This window comes from Drosophila obscura, unplaced genomic scaffold (genome assembly GCF_018151105.1).
Source record: "Drosophila obscura isolate BZ-5 IFL unplaced genomic scaffold, ASM1815110v1 contig_4, whole genome shotgun sequence".
NCBI lineage: Eukaryota > Metazoa > Arthropoda > Insecta > Diptera > Drosophilidae > Drosophila > Drosophila obscura.
The window spans coordinates 4,487,469-4,505,906 of NW_024542828.1; the positions used below are offsets into that span (position 1 = coordinate 4,487,469).

Sequence of the window (18,438 nt, forward strand, 5' to 3'; positions counted from 1 at the left end):
AAGCGAAGCGTGAAAATGTTGAATATCTTTTAACTCTCTGTTGACATTCTGCCACAACTGCCAAAGCCAATATTAAATAAAGGGAAAATAACAGAAAGAGGAAAAAAGAAGAGGAGCTGTGGAAAACCTGTGAGACGAGACCACAAAAACGCTTTGGTCTCGACTGGCTGCACCGCGCAGCCGGAAAGGACTTTTTGTCTTTGCTTTTGTTTTCCTAAATCTAACGCTATTTTTTTCGCCAAGCTCACTTTTTATTTCGCATTTTCAATTGCTATGCCTGTTCACATATTTTTTTTCCCGCAACGCTTTTGGCGAGGCGGAAGTATTTTTTCCACACGAATTTGACTTGTATTTGACTTTTTAGCACGCGCTTTACCGCTCTTCCACTTTTCTATTTTCTATGCATTTTTTCATGTTTTTGTGCTGCCTTCGATTAGATTTTTTTCTATATATTTGTATAAACGCTGGCGGCGCTCTCTCTCGCGGCACATTCAGGCGCAGACATGCCGCAGACATCCTGTGTATTTTTCCAGGTGAAAGTCCTCAATGGATGCGCTGTTTTTGTTTTTTCATTTGCATTGCTCCAATTTGAGAGTCTCTAGTTCTAAACGCGACAAATTATTCATTTATTTGTGGAGTATTTTATTTGTTTTTATTCCCATGTAGTCGAATTTTTTTTGTTTGGTTTTTTGTTGCGTTTAGATTGATTTTGTAGATGGGATTTTTTTGTGCCATGTCCATGCCCAACATTGACCTTGAACGGTGATTTTTGTGGGTTAGATTTAGCATATTTCAAAAAATGATAGAAGCAAAAAACTAGATTTGTCAACAGCTTTGGCATTTGACATACAGTTTGGAGGGCGGACACATTTAATTATTACAAGTGTTAATGCATGATTAACAAATTATTTATGGAATTGAAATGCAAGAGTTGAGAGGTTCTCTGAGATTTAATTGACATGACAATAAGTGGAGGAGCGGATTCCCGTCCCTCTGTGTGAAATATGTGAAATGTGAACAGAATTTTAATGAATATTCTTTTCGTTAAATTCCTCACATTAATTAATGGCTATATTTTATGGGGATTTTTTGTTTGTATTATTAAATGTTCGCAGTGCTTTCTAACGATTTGATGATTGTAATATGTATCAATAGCAGTGGCTTTTAACGCAATGATATATGGCTATTAGGTAATACATTTTTCATTCAATTTCCATCCAAAAACACTCATATATAATCTATTTCCCATACTTTCTCTGGACCCTCTCTCTGGACTGGACTGCGATTTCTTTCCTCTTTTATTGGTTAGCTAAATATTGACTTTTTTTACGACACGACCATTTAATTTATATAGCTGGCTGAGCAAACAGTCAGCGTGTGGGTAAGTATATAAGCGGATTGCATATACATAATGTAACCCAGGCCTAAACCCAAAAAAAACTACATAAAAATCACAAAAATAAAAAAGGAAAAAATGCATGAAACTGGGGAAATTATGATGCTCTCTGTCTGTGTCTGTGTTTGCATTTGCATTGGGGTTTGAGTTTTGGGGTTTAGGTTCGGGTTTGAGTTCCTTTCGGGTTGAAGTTTGGGGTCTGTGGGGTCTTTGGGGTCATCAGGGCTGTGTTAATGCGTAGTTTGAGGCTTTTAACTAATTAACATTTAGCGGTTTGGCAATATTTTCACTTGGGCTCTTCGTCGTCATGCATATTCCCCATACACATTGCGTTGGATGTTATTAATTGAAAAATATGTAAAAAATTTGCGCGCTCTTTTATTATTCATAATTTTTTTTGTTCCTGTTTCTGGTTTTTGTTTAATTCTGATTAATGCATTTTTCACACTACTCTTTAGGTTTTTCTATTAAGTTGTGTCCACCGGCAGCACTAGGATATTTTCGCTTTTTTTCACACTTTTTATGCAACTTTTTGCAGGCTGTTGATGAAAAATGCATTGGCTTGATGTTATGCGATATAGTTTTATATTTCAATTTTTTTTTTTTTTGTTAGTGTCCAGTATCCTTTTTTACATCACTGGTTTCTTATGCATTTTAATGATATTTAATTTCACATTCGCCATTGGAGTTTGTTTTGTCTGCCTGTTTGCACTAATCATTAATTAATTTCACATCACTTAAAATATGCAATTAATATTCCGTGTTGTCTCTTAATTAAAAATTATATTTTGCAGCCTATTAGAAGCGTACGCCCGTGGCTCCTCTCCTCCGATTATCCGCGTAAACGATGTGCACGCTGCGCTAGTCTTTGATTAACTGATCACTCGAACGCAGCCAGCCAGAGCATCGAATTCAGAAAAGAAGGCAGAACGGGGAATTGCGAACAGCTGGCCAAAAGGGTTTCACTAACGGCTCATTCTCTGGGCAGCCAATCAGTTTATGGCCATTTCACAGCTCGGCTCTTGCGGTGGGCTCCAAAAAGATCTTCTCAGCATATCAAATATCGAATCGAATGCCCCAAAATCAGGCCCATGGACCAGCTCCGGAATCAGGTGTTTGGTGCTGCCCAATTAGTTTCAAGTTGATTGGATCTGCCAGGAGAGCCAGATAATTCGGGTCTCGAGTTAGTGAAGTCAACTAGAACAATATTTGGTCAACGAGCTTATGGGATTATACCCCATAAGAGTTTTGGGTTAGGGACAAGCTAACGGGGTTGGATGTTTGCACGGCATTTGAGTTGGGCAATGGTGACAAGTCAGCGAGCTTTGGAGCTCAAAGAACTTACAGTGAACTTTTAAATTAGATAGCAATCATAATAAGCCACAAAAGAGAACTTCCTTGGGGATCAATAAAATGTAAACTCGATTTTGTACGACAAGCATTGATACATTAAACTTAAACAAGAGCAAAATGACTGTAAACTAAATATAAAAGTAGTTAAATAATATGCAAATGGTACCGAAATATTGAATTTCTTTAGTTTGAATTTATAATACTTCTATGCAGAATTTCTTCTACACCAGAGTAGAAGACACGTAACTAGTATTTAAAATCAATTTAAAAGTATCAAAAAATCGTCAAATAAATATAGAAATTAATCTCGCAAGAAGTTTCTGAAGAGCTCCATTATTTTAGCAATTATTGAAGTTATAATTCCCAAAGCTCACTGATATCTATGCCACAAGTTTACTTTAAATTTCTTCAGTAAATTAAATGTTTGAGAAATGCTGCTGTTTCCACGTACCGGCAGCGGCACTGGTTGTTTGAGATTTATCCTGACCTTGATATTGAACACAAGAAACAGCTGATATGCTGTACAAACACAGACACACAGGGCACAGACAGGGAGACCGACCGGCGAAGTACATTTATTATTTATATGAAAAGCCCGCCAGCTACACACACACACACACACACACTCATATATATACCGAGTGTGGCAAGCAAAACAAAGCCAGCTGCTGGCTGCTTGACTTTCTTCTTAGTGTCTGCACGTGACGACGACGACGATGCCAACGACCAAGACAAGGACGCATTGCGTTAGAAAAACTCGCGTATCCTTAAGACACACACACACATACAGGCAAGGAGAAACACATACCCACACCCAAACTCGCGTTTGATATTTTTTCTTGGCCAAACAATAAATAAACACACACTGCAAAGAAATCGAATGGCAAGGCAAGAGCGCGCGCAAGAGAGTGAGAGAGCAGAGCAGAAGGCAAAAGCCGGAAAATGTCTAAAAGCGCGCACACGTCCCACCGGAAACGGAAACCGAAACCAAGTCAAGAAAAAAATCGTCTTTCCCTTGCTGCTATTGTTGTTGTTGTTGTTTTTGAGTTGCTTTCTTTCTTTGCGGCTTGCTGCTGCTGCCTCCACTTTTTCTTTTGCTGCTACTTTTTCTTAATGCTGCCGCGAGCAGGCGGTAAAAGGAGTACGGGGACGGGGTCCGAAGACGTTTTGCCGTGGAAAGCGCTTGTAGTGGTTACTGTTGTCATTGACGGGCTCGGTGTCGGTGTTGTCGGTGTCTCGGTCTCGGCCGTGTCTCGGTCTCAAGGAACATGTTGCGCACACAGAAAAAACTAACAGCAGACTGAATGAAATGTTGTTGGCGCGCCTTTGGACGGGTCTTTAGGACGAGCTTTAGCGAGCGGCCGAGCGGTTTTTGGAGCAGGCAGCGCGTGCCGGAGCCGAGAGCACGATCCGTCACCAATGTAAAAACTCAACTAAAGCGATGATGAAAAAATCTGAAACAATATATTTTTGGGGGGCGCCAGCACCAGCACTCACACACACACACACACAGGCACACATACAGATGGAGAGATGCAAAGCGAGGCGGCAGAGAGCTGCTGGCCAAAGCATCGACAGGCCGCAGAAGGCAGACAGACAAAACGCGCACCAACACCAATGCAGAATTTCAAAACGCAGCAGCAGCGGCAGCAGAGTCTCTATGTGTGTCTGTGTGTGTGTGTGGGTGGTTGGGTGGCAAGGTGGGTGGTGTGGCGGCCTGGCTTACTAAAGGCCGCCGCCGGCCGACACAGACAACAACAAGAGCAGAGAAGGAAGGGGAAGGGGGCAGGCAGCATCATGGGGAAAAACCCCACTCGCACACAAACACAATCAAGCGGTAAAAAAAAAGTGGCGGCCGCAGCAGTAGCAGCAGCAGCAGCGCCAGCAACAACAACAAACTAAGCGAAAAAAAAAAAAAAAACCGAAAAAAGTACGCCACACGCACACAGAGGCAAAAAAAAAGTTTTGGTTGCATAGGCGGCGGCAGGCGCCGGCGTCGAAGCCAGCGCCACTGCTGGCGCTATTCAAATGCTGCGAAGCCGGCAGCGCAGCCACCTGCCAAAGCAACAGCAGCAACAGCAGAGCGCCAACATTGACCCAAACCCAAAAAAGGAGGAATGGGGTGTAGAGGGGGGCTCTAAAAAACGCGGAAAAAAATTGTGTAAAAAAATAAAAAAGGGGAATTTTTGCGCCGGCGACAAACCCACGCACACACACACACACACAAAGAGAGAGACAGTGAGTGAGTGAGAGAGAGAGAGAAAGAGAGAGACACCGACATGCCAGTACACTCATACAAATGCAGGGGGAAAATTTTTTCGCTGTTAGCCTTTGCCGCCCCAAATATCCTGTCTGCCCACCCCCCTCCACTCCACCCACTGGTTTTTTGCATTTTGTTTTGTTCGACTTTGATGCGAGCGCTTGCTTTTTTTATTGAGAGCGAGAGGAGAGTGAACAGAGCGAGATGGAGAGGCCCAAACAGAGAGAGAGAGAGCGAAAATTTTTGACTTTGAAAATTGTGTTTTGGTTTTTGTTTTTGCCAATTTTTGTTTGTTAATTTTTTAAGCGCTGGTCAACAATTAACAGAATTATTTTCGAAGCAATAAATTGTAAACCATTTGGTAGCAAATTAATCAAAAACGTGCCCCCAATAAGTAGGCAGAGCTGTCTGCCCGTGGATGCGAGCTCGTGCCTCATTTCTGTGGTTGCGCTTTCCAGCACTCAATCAGTCTGGGGAAAAAGGAATGCCCCAAAACAACTTGAGAGCAAATGCAAATACAAAAAAATAAAAAAGGAAACAGAACAGAACAGAATAAAAAGGAAAGGAAAGGAGGCAGCAGCCATCGCACACACGAGCACACACCTCAGGCAGCCTCCGCCCTGACCTAAGCCACCGCGTTGGCTTAACTGCCAACAGCAACCACCTCACATCGAGCATTCAACCACCCACTCATCCACCCATCCACCCACCCATGCAACCAACCCACACTCTCAAGCTCACTCTGCCCCTTCTGCTGACGTCGACTCGACGCTTGTGTCTGACGTCGCCGACGTTGCTGCTGCTGCTATTCCTAAGTTCTTTTTTTCGCATTGCAACCTTGCCTCAACTTCTTCTCAGCTAGCCATCCCACTCCACCCCACTCCACCCCACTCCATCCCACTCCACCTGCTCTCTTTCTCTCTCACTTTGCACATTTTTTCCAGAATTTTTTCCATTTCCATTCGCTGTGCATTTTTTTCTCAGTTCGTCCCTCTCTCTCTCCGCTTTCTTTTTTCTACACTTTTTTTTTCTTGCCACAGGAAATAAATTTTTTCCTTTAGTTCATGCCATCCCGCTTGCACGTACTGCAAGGATGCTTTGTGCATTTCGACCCCCGCCCCCCACCACATTCGCAAAACACAATCATTTTTTTTTCCTGACATTTCCCCAATCCCGCGCAGCCCCTTTGCAGGGATGAGTGGTGTTGCTGCTTTTGTTGCATTTGCTGTTGTATTTTCGCTTTTAGATTCTTTTTTTTAAGGTCTCCTTTTTTTTTGCCTTTGCTGTTGTCGTTGCCGTTGCATGTGTCTCTCTTGCCGATGGGGCAAGAGAATCTTGCAAAAAATTGCAGAGTTGCCATTGAAAAATATAATTTATTATAAATTGTAAAATTGGGTTAAACAATGTGCCAATTGTGGCAGAAGGTTGTTGAAAAAGGATCTTGAATTAAGTGAGCAATTTTTGTGATGTTATAGGAATAATTATTACAGATTTTCCATATGAAGATCCTTCTTTCTTAATAAATTGTTTAACAATGATTTTTAGTTTATTATTTTAGTCTTTCCTTGAAGATTTTTTTCTGAAATATTCTATATAGTTAAACCATTTTTTGCAGTCTATCCCTGCCCACAAAGTTTTGGAATTGAATAGTTTTGTAGCAGCAGCAGCTGCTCAGAAACAGTTTTGATCGCTCAAAAGTCAACTCTGGCGTGTGTGAAAAATTAATTATCACCACGTGGCAACACTGTCAACGTGCTTTGATGCCATTTTTTAACCACTCGTTTTTCACTCGGCTTTGCTTCTATTTTTTTGCACATGTTTTGTTGCATGTCCAAACATTTTTTATGCTGTTTTGTTTTTTGAATAAGCAACGCAGTGGACAGTCATACATACACACAGTTTGTACACACACACATAGATGGTCATGGGTAGAAAAAGTACAAAAAAAAGTACATTTTGGTCAGAAGAAGGCTTGGTGGGGGGGAGGGAGTTTTTGGGCCTATACACAGGGGCTAGGGCTGACTGCATGGGCTTATTGCGATGCGTGACTGGCATTTGTGGACTTTGAATACAAACAAAACAGTCACTCGCATACATAGATAGTACACACACACACTCACACAAGTGCAATTATGAATACCCCTCACAAAAGAGAGACAGAGAGATGGATATACACTCTCACTCACAGATAGAGAGCAACACTCTCACTCACACTCACATGTGCATTTCAATACGCATTAATAACTACGAATTCAATGTGGCAACCACTCCTCATGCTCCCACACTCCACTCCAGTCATCACTCTCGCAGCCCACACCCAGCCCCTTGACGCAGTCACACCGACAGGGAAGCGGCGTCGCTGCAGCAGCTGACGCCTAAAAAACGACTACAAAAAATATAAAAATCAAATTCCCCGCCCTGTTCGTTAATTTCACCCTGGCAGGGTAGTCAAAAAAGCGAAAAACTGAACAATTATATTCCGTTTTGCAGGCTGTCTTTCTACTCTGAATGCCTCCCATCTACGTACTCCCAAAGATCTGAATAGCTGGGGGGAACAGTATCATTAAACATTATCTTAACATGAAGATCAGACTCCCATTCCCATTGCCAGGCTTCAATTGAGCCATTGCTTTGTGTCCTGACATTTTTCTATTTCTAGTTTTGTTTTTGAGTTTCAACATATTTGCTTTCTGACTATATTCGTCGTGCAAATTCCGCGCTCTGGTTCCCATGAACTTCACTCCATTTTTTTCGTACAATATTTTTCTTGGTTGTTTTCCCTGTCTGGTGGCCGCAAAACGTTTTTCCATGAATTTTTCATCCATTTAGCGTTGCCATTAAGCCATTTTCAGGGCGCTTAGAATTCATTGATACTTTAGCAAAATTGTTTTTTTTTGTTCAGGAGTTTCCCTTGATTTTTTTTGTGGATTTTCCAATTTGTAGCGTGACATTGAATCAGGAAAGAGGTGAAAGTTGGTTCTTTTATGGCGTAAATAGTTTAAACGAACTAGGAATCTGTACTTCATTTGGTAGCTTTCGCGTGGTGGCTTTTTAAAAAATCCAAACCGCTATCAGTGGCATTTTCTGTATAAAATATGAAACATATCAGCTTTTAAGCAGTAGGCAATGCTGCAATTAGAACTGATAAAACATTGGAAAATTCCAGTAAAGGCGCACTCAAGTAACGATCATACGCCAAACGAATGTTTGTTTATAGAAAACATATCCATTACAGTAGCCCCTGGCCATGTAGCAACGTCTAAATAAACAATTCGGAGCGGAGCTAAAATTCTCAGAAGCTAAAAACGAAACGCAAAAACTTTCAGTCGCTGACTCAAGGCGGAGGGAGGGAGGGTAACTGCAACTGACCAACAAAAAAAACAGCTGGATTCAAAATAGATTTTGTGGGACTTTTAATGCTACTTCATTTGGTGCCCGACCGTCAAGCCATGCAGAGCAGAGTGGGAATGTTGAGGGAGTTTAGCTCCTACCATGATCTAAGCGAACATTTTCGCATGTATAGATCTCAGTCCATTGATACCCTAGACAATGGCATTGATATGAACCCGAGTACCGGCGATGGAGTGTCCAGAGATGGCATCGACGACTGCTACACAACCTGCTCCCAGTCGCACTCCGGTTTGCTGCGTGAGCATAACTTCAAGGTGAAGAACAATTACTTCCACGTGGGGAATTGTGTGCACTGCGAGAAAAGGTGAGTCACCCGTCGTCGTTCTAATAGAGGGATTCTGATCTCATTGTGCCTTGCTTAGGATTGGCTTTGGAACGGCCAGCTTGCGTTGCCGGGCTTGTCCGCTGCGCTGCCACATCGGCTGCTCTCGCCAGTTGACAATCAACTGTATTCCCCAGCCGCAGATGAGCAGTAAGCGTGGAAGCCTCAGTGATTATGCACCCACGGTGGCGCCCATGGTGCCGGCTTTGATAGTCCATTGTGTGACGGAGATCGAGGAGCGTGGACTGCAGCAGGAGGGACTCTATCGGCTGTCCTCGACGCGGGAGAAGTGCAAGCAGTTGCGGCAGAAGCTGCTGCGTGGCAAGTGGACACCGCATCTGGGTAGCAGGGACACAAACACCCTGTGCTGCTGCATCAAGGAGTTCCTCCGCCGTCTGGTGCATCCCCTGATACCCATTTACCACAGGCGCGACTTTGAGAGGGCCACCAGCCACAGCAATCCGTCAGACGTGGAGGAGCATGTCTATCGTGTAATTCAGATGCTACAGCAGGCTCACCGTGACACGCTGGCCTACCTCATGCTGCACTGGAAGCGTGTGGCAGATAGTCCGAATGCCCGAATGTCCATCAACAATCTGGCCCTAATATTGGCCCCAACTCTGTTCGGGGATCTCGACTTGACGGTCGAGAATATCACAACCTGGACAAAGGTACTGAAGGAGCTGCTCCTGCTGCCGCATGTGTTTTGGGTTCAGTTTCTGGAGGTGCAACCTGCACCTTTGTCCAGCGATTACCCGGACGATGATCGGTATGGGCACAGGCAATGGGATCATCATGGCCACAGGCGCTGGAGCACTGTTAAAACCTATTTTAGATCTATGGTAAGAAGACTATAAGTCTGCACTTGTATGCATTTTAATAATGTGCTTCCATATTGCAGGTAAATCTCTCCACAATCAGATGAATCATGTTTTGTTTATTTTTTATTTGTTTATTTTATCGAGTTAAGTTCGTTCATCATTGGAAGATTAAAGGTAACTATTTCATTTGATTACAATTGCTAGATATCATCTGAATTGACGTTTAAAATGTAAATTTAAAATTTAAATTTTAAAGTTTTTTTTGGCAAATAAAATAAAAACAGCTGGAAATCATTTCCACCAGATATAAATAATATAGCATGGCCCAAAGCTTGGTAATCTTTCGACAATATATTTGGAATATTGAAACATTTATTAAAATTTTAAATTGAATTTCAACTTTTTTAGCTGAATGTTGATTAATTCCCCAACCCATAGGAAAAACCGTGAAGCGAAGTACAAAATTAATAATTTCCATTTGGCCATGCGAGTATTTATGTTTATGTGAAGCGTAAACCAAAACACAAAGAAAAATATTATGCCAGCGTTGGGTGAATGGACCACCGATTCTATATTGAAAGAACTGAAGGCGGTAAGAAAAAAGTTAGTTTGGCGTTTTAAAAACAATTTGCTGAGTGCTGGTAAAAAATTTGTGTGTGTGGCCATTAAATGCAAAAAACAAGCAAAGCAAAACAAAGCACTCGAATGCGTTGGAGGAGTGCATAAATAGACCCATACGCACACTTATATAGTACACACTCACGCACACCACTATACGCGTATACAGGGGTAAAAAAGAATGTATAATAATATCAAAAATAAACCTAAAGCGAGACGGCGACAGAGTGCAATGCGATTCTGTTGCTAACCGCTAAAAACGGGGCTGCAGTTGCAGTTGTTCCATCTGCCACGTTGTTAACGTTAACCAAATGCTAATGCCACACACACGCAAACGCACACACTGATACACCCAGTCAGGGGCAACTGCAACTGCAGCGTGCACCAATACCGTGGCAGAAAAGTGTAGCGCAAAAATAAAAATAAAATAATAAAAAACGAAAAAAGCTGAAAAATAAATAAGCAAAACAAAAATAAAAATAGTTTACATAATTCATGTATTATATCGGATCAAATTTTAATGCCTGCCGTAGTCCGACCCCAGTCTATGTGTGTGCGAATGTGTCCCATGCATGCGTGTGTGCTGCTGCTGCTGCAACAGCAACAGAAGCGTTGCCTACTTGGGGGCGCTTGTTGGAAATTGTTTAACAAATGGCATGATTGCAATATATGTATGCAAGTGTGTGTGCGTGTGCATGCATAATTCGCAGGCAGTTTTTACTTTATTTTTTAGACTTTTTTAGCCTATTTTTATTGTTAATTAAATGAGGGGAATAACAGACACAAGCCGCCGCAATTGTACTGGTATATACATACATATATGTACATACCTATATGCATGTACAGGAATCGCATGTGTGTGTGCTGCTCTGTCTATGTATGTGTGGGTGTGCTTTGGTATGCGCAACAAATTTTTCGCAATTTTTCTATTTTCTCAGCACTTTTTCCGCGTTGTGTGTGTTGGGTCGAGAGCATTTTACGCTCGTTGTTTCGCATGTAATTCACTAATTGATAGTGTGAGCCCTTGCCCAGCACCCGGCACCCCCCCCAACCAGCACACCATCCCAGCTTTGGTTCCTTTAGCTGACCACTCGTGTAATTGTGTTAGTGACTGGACACACACACAGAGGAAATGTTGAAAGTGCAGGAAAGAAGAATGGTGGAAAAAAAGTAAATGCAAATGTCAAATAAAACTAAAAAATTCACGTTAAAAATAATAAAAGCGTACTATGCGTGTGTGTGTGTGTGCAAAAGGGAGCGAGAGTCTCGCTCTCTCACACACACATAGAGACACATGAGTGGCGTTGCGCTAATAATAACATGGTGCAAAAAGCGTTGCATACTTTTATGCTTATTTCAGTTAATTCTGCCGTTTTTTTTTTGCTGCCCCCTTTGCTAGGCGTGTTCTATAATTTTATGTAAACCGTGTGGCGGTCGACCGAAACAAGTGGGCGCGGCATGCGGTCCATATACAGCGCCCTTTTTTTTTAACCAAATAGTTATTTTTGTTTTTGTTCACAAGACAAATATTTTGCTACAAAAAAAAAAAGAGTTAGTGGCAAGTACATGATTAATTTTAATGCTAAAGGACTTAGGTTGAATGGCTAATGTAATTCAAAGATCAAAGGTATAGAGTGTGGAATTTATGCATAATGTTTTGGCATTGCAAAGTTCTTTTTCTAAATGAAATTCCCAACACTTTGAAACCCATTTAATCATTCGTTTCTCCACAGTTTTCCCTCTCTTTCCATTCTGTTTTTAATTAAAGTATTTCAGCCTTTTCTGTGTTCAATCTTTATTCTGATCCAATTTTTATTAAACAAATAATTTTAAAATAATTTATTTTCCTCATGCTTCCCGCTGCTATGCAAAAGAACATACAAAATGAAGACCCCTCCTGACATGCGCCCAAAAAATGGTGAACATAATTTTTCGGCCAGCTCCAACAGCAAGAAGAGGTGGAGAATAGCAGCGCAAGGCTACCCCTTCCCATCGTTTTTTTCCATTCGACAGAAAAAAAAGATGCAAAGAAAGTGGCCGAGCAGAGCACACACTAACATGATAGGCTGGCTCTCACTCACACATGAGCGTGGAGCGGGGTACATACGGAATACGAGTATGTGGCCAGTGCCAGGGAAAAGCATAAAAAAACGAAGAGCTGAATGCTGCTGCTGATGCTGGTTTTTGTTCGGCCATCCCAATGTGCGGATGAGAGTGCCAAGTGTAGTAATTCCAATTGAGGCAGGGACTGGGGTACGAGGCCGATGCCTGACTGCCAAGGTCCAGCTATAGGAGCAGCAACAGCGTCAGCGTCAGTGGCAGTGGCAGGATCAGAAAAAATTGAAAGTGTGGGTAATTAAAAAAGTAGCAGCAGCCGCTTTTGAGCGTAGAAACGCACTAATTTTCTGTAGTGCATCCCACACACTCACGCACAGTAGTATGTGTGCCAAAAGGAAATACAAAATTGACACACACTTACACAAGCACGCAATGACAGCTCCCACACACATACACAAACGCATGCAGGCAGCCAACAGGCAGAAGAAAAAAAGTTGGGAATGTAGCATACTTTTAGGCATGCTGCTATTTCACTTTGTCTCGCACAAATGAACACCTCACCACCTATATGGGCACCTCTCTTCCTCTTCTATATATGTATGTATATATGTGTGTGTGAGCAACGCTCATCAGCGCTGCAAATGCTGTTAGCTCCGCACCGCAATTTGTGGGTATTGTGGGTGTGGCATATCTGGCCGGACACATCATTCGTCCAAAAATTCCTACGGCGTCAATGCTGCTGCTGCTGCTGCTGTTGTGCTGCACAACAAAACTGTAACTACAATGCAGCTTTTTGTTTTGTTACTGTTTCGCCTTTTGGCATGAAGAGAAAGTTTCTTTTATTGCATAATTGAATACAGAATTGAATTTTTGTGTAATTTTATAAAATTTAATTACTCAAACGGTCTTTGTGTGATCTCTCATCGGATCTTCAGCCCACCCAAGGCTGTGTCCCACGCATATCGCTGACTCTCTACCAGAGATTTCATTACCACCTGTGACAGCTGGCACCTGCCTTGGCCGCCGAGTGTCCTGCCACAAATAACCGTTAAAAAACAATAAGCTCAATTAGCAGCAATCAACACATGCAGAGGGCCGATCCGATGCATAATTGACATTTTACGAGGCAACTGCAGCTGTTCTGCTCCCTGGCCATGGGCCCTGGCCCTGGCTCTGGCTGTGGTTCTGGTGCTGGCTTGAGTGTCATGCCACAGAGTGCGTGGGGCATGTGAGCCGTGAATGAATGTGAGAAAAAGTGGAATTCGATATGAGAGAAAGGGCTCTGCTATCCATCCCAAACCATTGAAATTCGACACTTTTCCCGGAGAATTAATCAACTGGAAAATTGTAAACAAAAGCTGGTGTGTCTCGCTGGAGTGTCCTCTGAGGCCGCGAATGCGACGCCGTCTCCCCGGTTAACTGGGCCAGGATTCATGCAACCAACGCATTGGTTGCCAGCGGCATCAGCATAATTTAACTGTTGCAGCCACTACCCTTAAGATACGAACAGCAACAACCGAGGGGCGGCGTAAATTGGAATCGGGACAATCGTTTATCGACTCACCTGTGGGCACATTTTGCACTGATACTTGCGTCCACTGCCGCCGCCTGGAGCATGTCCACCGACAGTCCCTGCACCGACACCGCCCGGTCCGCCGCCCATTTTGCTGGCATTGATGGGCTGGGGCACGACGAGCAGAGAGGCTGCCGCCGAGGCAGCTGCCACAGCGGAGCTGTGATGATGGGCAGCAGCAGCGGCTGCGGCGCTCACATGATTCCCATGATGCGAAGGGGCGCCAAGGCTCGAGTTGCCACCGCCAGAGGCACCACCACCCGCACCGCCATTGGCGGCACTTCCCAGACCCAGGCCACCTGCAACAGGACAGCAGAAAGGAGAGGTTACAAGTGAAATGTGATCCAGAGCTAATACCATCCCAAAGATGAGTCATCTCCCCTCCTTATTGGATGACTGCGACATGTAACTCACCTTGTCCGGCCACCGCATGATGCTCCAGACGATTGTCATCCAGAAAGTGACCTGCAAAGGCAATTGAGTTGTTGATTTACTTGGACTTGCGACTTGTGACTTGCGACGAGTTGTGTGTGTCAGCCATGTGGCGCCGTCTAATGCTGCCCCATGGTTGTCCATCAAGTCTTGGCTATGCTTCAGTTCAGTGCGAGTCTGAGTCGGAGTCGGAGTCAGAGTCGAGTCTGATGTTGCCGCAAACGTTAACGTTCACTCACGTTGACCATGTCGCCACCTGACCACACTGCCACCACATCATCATCCTCTCTGCTATGGCGTCTCCTGGCTATCTGGCTACTCGTTTTCCGTTGTTCGTTGTTCGTTGTCCGTTGCCTGCTTTTTCCTCTAATTAAACTGAGACATTAGTTGGCCCCACTGATTGCCACTGGGAAATCGCTGGACTGTGCTGCTGTTGCTGCTGCTGTTGCTACGGTGAGGAATTATGTGAAAATAGTTTCACATTTGCACGAGTTTTAGAATTTTTTTTTTTGCTCTCGACTGACTGCCTGGGGGCGCCGCTGGATGAATGGCTTGCTTAGGCCATTTGCGTGCAAAAATTGTGTGAGTCTGTTAATGAGTTTGTCTGTGCAAGGGTTAAGCAGGATTTAGGGCAATCATCTACTGGTTATGAACATAATTGCCAGCTCTGCTCAATGCTTAATGAGGAAATTCTTTTGATAATTCCCCACTTGTGGCGCCCCAGCAGCTATGTCAAAAACATATCTCTAATAAAACATTTGCAGATAATTGCCTGGCATATAAATACAAACAATATTGTATATCCTTTCACCGGCCTGCCTCCGCCCTATAAAAGTTGTGTTAATTACAATTACAAGAGCTGGCCAAGTGGCGCCAACCATTTGCGGCATTTCAAATGAAAGACCAGTGGCAATATGAGCAACAGATATATGGGGTAGACCCATGGACCATCAAAGTACTAGTAAAAGTTGCCTTTTTGTTTAATTTGTTCCAAAGGAGTGGAAGAGAGAGAAGGGAGAGAGAGAGCTCGAACTCGAGAGACTGCTACAAAATCGCACACAGATCCGAGTACATCTACATCGATGGTAACAATGTGGCCTGATGCTTATCGCAGTTGCAGCAGCAGCAGCTGAAGCAGAGGCAGCAGCAACAACAACCTTATTGGCCAATTGCCTAGCGTTGACATTATCGGCCTGAGATCATTGCCGCCAACGTCAACGCCAACAAGCACTCGGGGGTCCAGCCACCAGCTTCCTAGCCTACTCCAGCCTATGGGCCACAGTCTCCGATCTCCAGTCGCCAAACGGGAGCGTGTTGCTGTCAATGTTGCAGCAGCAGCAACAGAAGAAGGAGCAGCCGCAGCAGCAACAACTAAAATGCTGTTTGCATTTTAGGAATTTATGTAAACATCTTGTAAGCATCTTGCGGCATCAGCAGCAGCAGCAGCAACAACTGCTGTTAAAGGTCAATTTTTGGGCTGCTTTGGATACTCCGTGGGAGTACATTGTCTTTGGAGGCTTTTGTTGTTCCGCGACGGTGACGGGGACGGTGGCCCGCACGCGTTTTCCAATTTAACTTTTGCATTCTTGCCCCTTTTCAGCATTCAGTACGAGTACGAGTAGGAGTGGGAGTACGAGTACGAGTAGGAGAGTATCTTTGAGTGGGGCTTACGAGTAGATCGGTATCTGGTGGAGATCTCTGGTTCGCGCGCCGCGATCTGAATCTGCCTCCATTGAGATCGGAGGCCCTGTGCAAATTCGTGATTATCGTTCGATGTTTTTCTGAGCAATTAATTAACAAGCGCATTGTTGTCAGTCAGGTTTTGTCGGGGTAGGTCAAGTGATTGGGGATTGGGATTGGGATAGGTCCGCGAACAGTCCGGGGAACGTGCATAAGTTCTGCAACAATGACTCACCTTTCTGCAATTGGTTGTGGTGGTGATCGTTCATTTTGGCCTGAAAGGGAGAGCATAATTCATGACTAATCAGTGGCATTGGCTTTGTAGGGATTCAATTGATTCGATTTGCGACTGCTCTAGTGTCTAATCCAACAAATGCCCGCTAATTGCTTGCTGTTTAATGTCGCTTCATAAATATTCCATACACATTTAATTAACCTCACCAACCTAACATTATTATTAAATATTCATTTTGCCCCTCGACAACCAATCAAATGGCCATAAAACAATTTGCACAATGCTGTCAAAATATTTAAACAAATTTCCTAATGATTTGCCTAATCGTATTAAAAATGTTGCACATTGAAAAACCAAACGCCATGTGGCATAACAAATGTTTTCGCCGGCTGTCAGGACGAGTCAAAGCCAGCAGCAAAACCGATAAATAAATGGGCGAAAAAAGCAAATCGAATGCGTGACAAAAACCGTAGACCCATCAAATCGAATAGTAAAAGAACCATCAAATGCATAGCTACAGACCCGTGAAATCCATAGCGAACCGTCAAATCCAATGACAGAGAATACCCGGCGAGAAAATATAAATAAAAATTCTAACCGACGGCAAAGCGAGAGTGATAGATAAAACGATGAGAGAAAATAGTACGAGAAGCGTAGAAAAAAATGCCACACAGCTTTCGATTGCATGTAAATTGTGAATATGGGTTAAAGTCCTCTAGCCAGCAGACATGACCTAGGACAAACCCCAGACAAACACACAGACAGACAGACTGACGGAGGGACAAAAGGACGGAAGGACTATCTATATCGATGCCTGGAAAATGGAAATCAAATAAAATAAACTCCCACTGAAATGCCGCATGCCGCTGGCTGGCTTGCTTTCAAAAAATAAATGACAGCCCGGCGTTTTTTTCTAAACAATTTCAATATGCTTAGAGGAAGAGAATAGGTCAGGAATTTTCCACTGCCCCCCAACCGCCAGCCCTCCCTCAAAATGCAACAAGAAAATATAAATACAAATATTGCAGCGGCAACAATAGAAAAGCAAAAACTCACAGAGTCTGGCAGCCACCAGACACACAGTCAGCTATAAAAGTATATAAACCAGGCGTTTGTGTGTAGGGGGTGGTAATAGGGGATGGGTGGGTGCCATGGGTCGGTGCCGAGTGGCAAATGATGGGGAGGGGCTGTACAAAAGGAAGAGGCAAAAACAAATCCAAAACGTTGGCGGCACGCGAGCTTAGAATTTGTTTGTTCTGCTCTCGTTTTCCGCTGTGTGGTTGTTGGCTGTTCCAGGGTGGACGGGTGCGGGGGTTATGCATATGCCATAAAGTTATTTCCCCGTTTGTTTTGCTAACATTTTGATACGGATCTATAGATAAAAGCACCCATATATACATATACATATATATGTGGGGGGACACTTACCTCGTATTCCTGTTTCAGGGACATTGGATGATGCTCGCTGGCATGCTGATGACTGCGCGGCGTCGGCGGCCAAAGATTGTAATCGCTTATGTCTTTGGCATGCTGTGGTTTATTTTTTTTTGTTTGGCCATGTTTGGTTTTGTTTTATGGCCAGCGTTTTGTTGGTCAATTAGCGGCAGCATATGGAAATAGAAAAGGCAAATATGGAATGAACAATTTAGATTGAGCTTCACGTTTGAAAATGGTAAACAAAGGAGGGACTCGGGGACTCACTGGCAGGATGTGTGAAATTGAACAGCAGCAACTTGCTCATGTTTTAATTGGTTAAATAACTAAACTTAAGCTCAAGTTAAGGCTAACAAATCTATGCCTTAGCTTGCTTTTTTTACTAAGTTTTTTGTTAATAGAATAAACAAATTATTTCTACTTAATTATTATTTTATATTAATTATTAATTTTTTTTTTACCAATAAAGGACATGTTTGATTGGCAACCCAACGATCCAATTTATTTTAAATACAACCTCGTTTATAAAAGTAGATTTAAAGTTGTTTTTTTTTTTATACTTTACATTCAATTTTTTGTTTTTTAACTATTTTATTTCAATATTTTCCTTTGTTAGTTCTAAATGAATTCTCAGTTTTTATTTAAGGCTATTGTTTTGTGCCACTTCAACAAATTACAAATCATTAATATCTGATATCATAAACATTAATCCAATGTTTCTATTTTCAAGAGGCTTTTTTTATAACATTCCAACAATGGAATCGAATCCTTTTTCGATTGATCTACTCGAAACCAGGGCCTAAAAACCCAGAAATTTCCCCCCAAAAAAATTGTCGACCCTGCTC

At 43.0% G+C, this 18,438-nt stretch overlaps 2 protein-coding genes across 6 annotated transcripts in view; one reads left to right on the forward strand and one right to left on the reverse strand.

Moving 5' to 3' along the window:
* LOC111072104 (zinc finger protein rotund) overlaps window positions 1–18,438 on the reverse strand; it is a 34,984-nt gene that overhangs the window by 4,231 nt on the left and 12,315 nt on the right. For 2 of the 4 annotated variants that reach the window (XM_041595013.1, XM_041595014.1), the window contains exons 3-6: window positions 17,588–17,689; window positions 16,160–16,199; window positions 14,227–14,277; window positions 13,804–14,111 (exon numbers count right to left, since the gene is read on the reverse strand). In XM_041595013.1, the coding sequence (XP_041450947.1) occupies window positions 13,804–14,111; window positions 14,227–14,277; window positions 16,160–16,199; window positions 17,588–17,689 (501 nt within the window). Of the gene's footprint in view, window positions 1–3,945; window positions 4,173–13,803; window positions 14,112–14,226; window positions 14,278–16,159; window positions 16,200–17,587; window positions 17,690–18,438 lie in introns of those variants that run through there. The other 2 variants (XM_022363781.2, XM_022363771.2) reach the window with 2 other exon arrangements.
* On the forward strand, window positions 8,195–10,527 carry LOC111072131 (GTPase-activating protein RacGAP84C). 2 transcript variants are annotated; one of them, XR_002607567.2, is made up of 4 exons: window positions 8,195–8,724; window positions 8,783–9,584; window positions 9,644–9,737; window positions 10,002–10,527. XR_002607567.2 is itself a non-coding variant. In XM_022363809.2 (3 exons), exons 1-3 carry the CDS (start codon window positions 8,426–8,428, stop codon window positions 9,665–9,667), a joined length of 1,125 nt encoding a protein of 374 aa, XP_022219501.1. In that variant the 5' UTR covers window positions 8,195–8,425; the 3' UTR covers window positions 9,668–9,738. The 2 variants fall into 2 exon arrangements, 1 of the variants encoding a protein (XP_022219501.1); XM_022363809.2 differs by lacking the exon at window positions 10,002–10,527 and having other exon boundaries at window positions 9,644–9,738.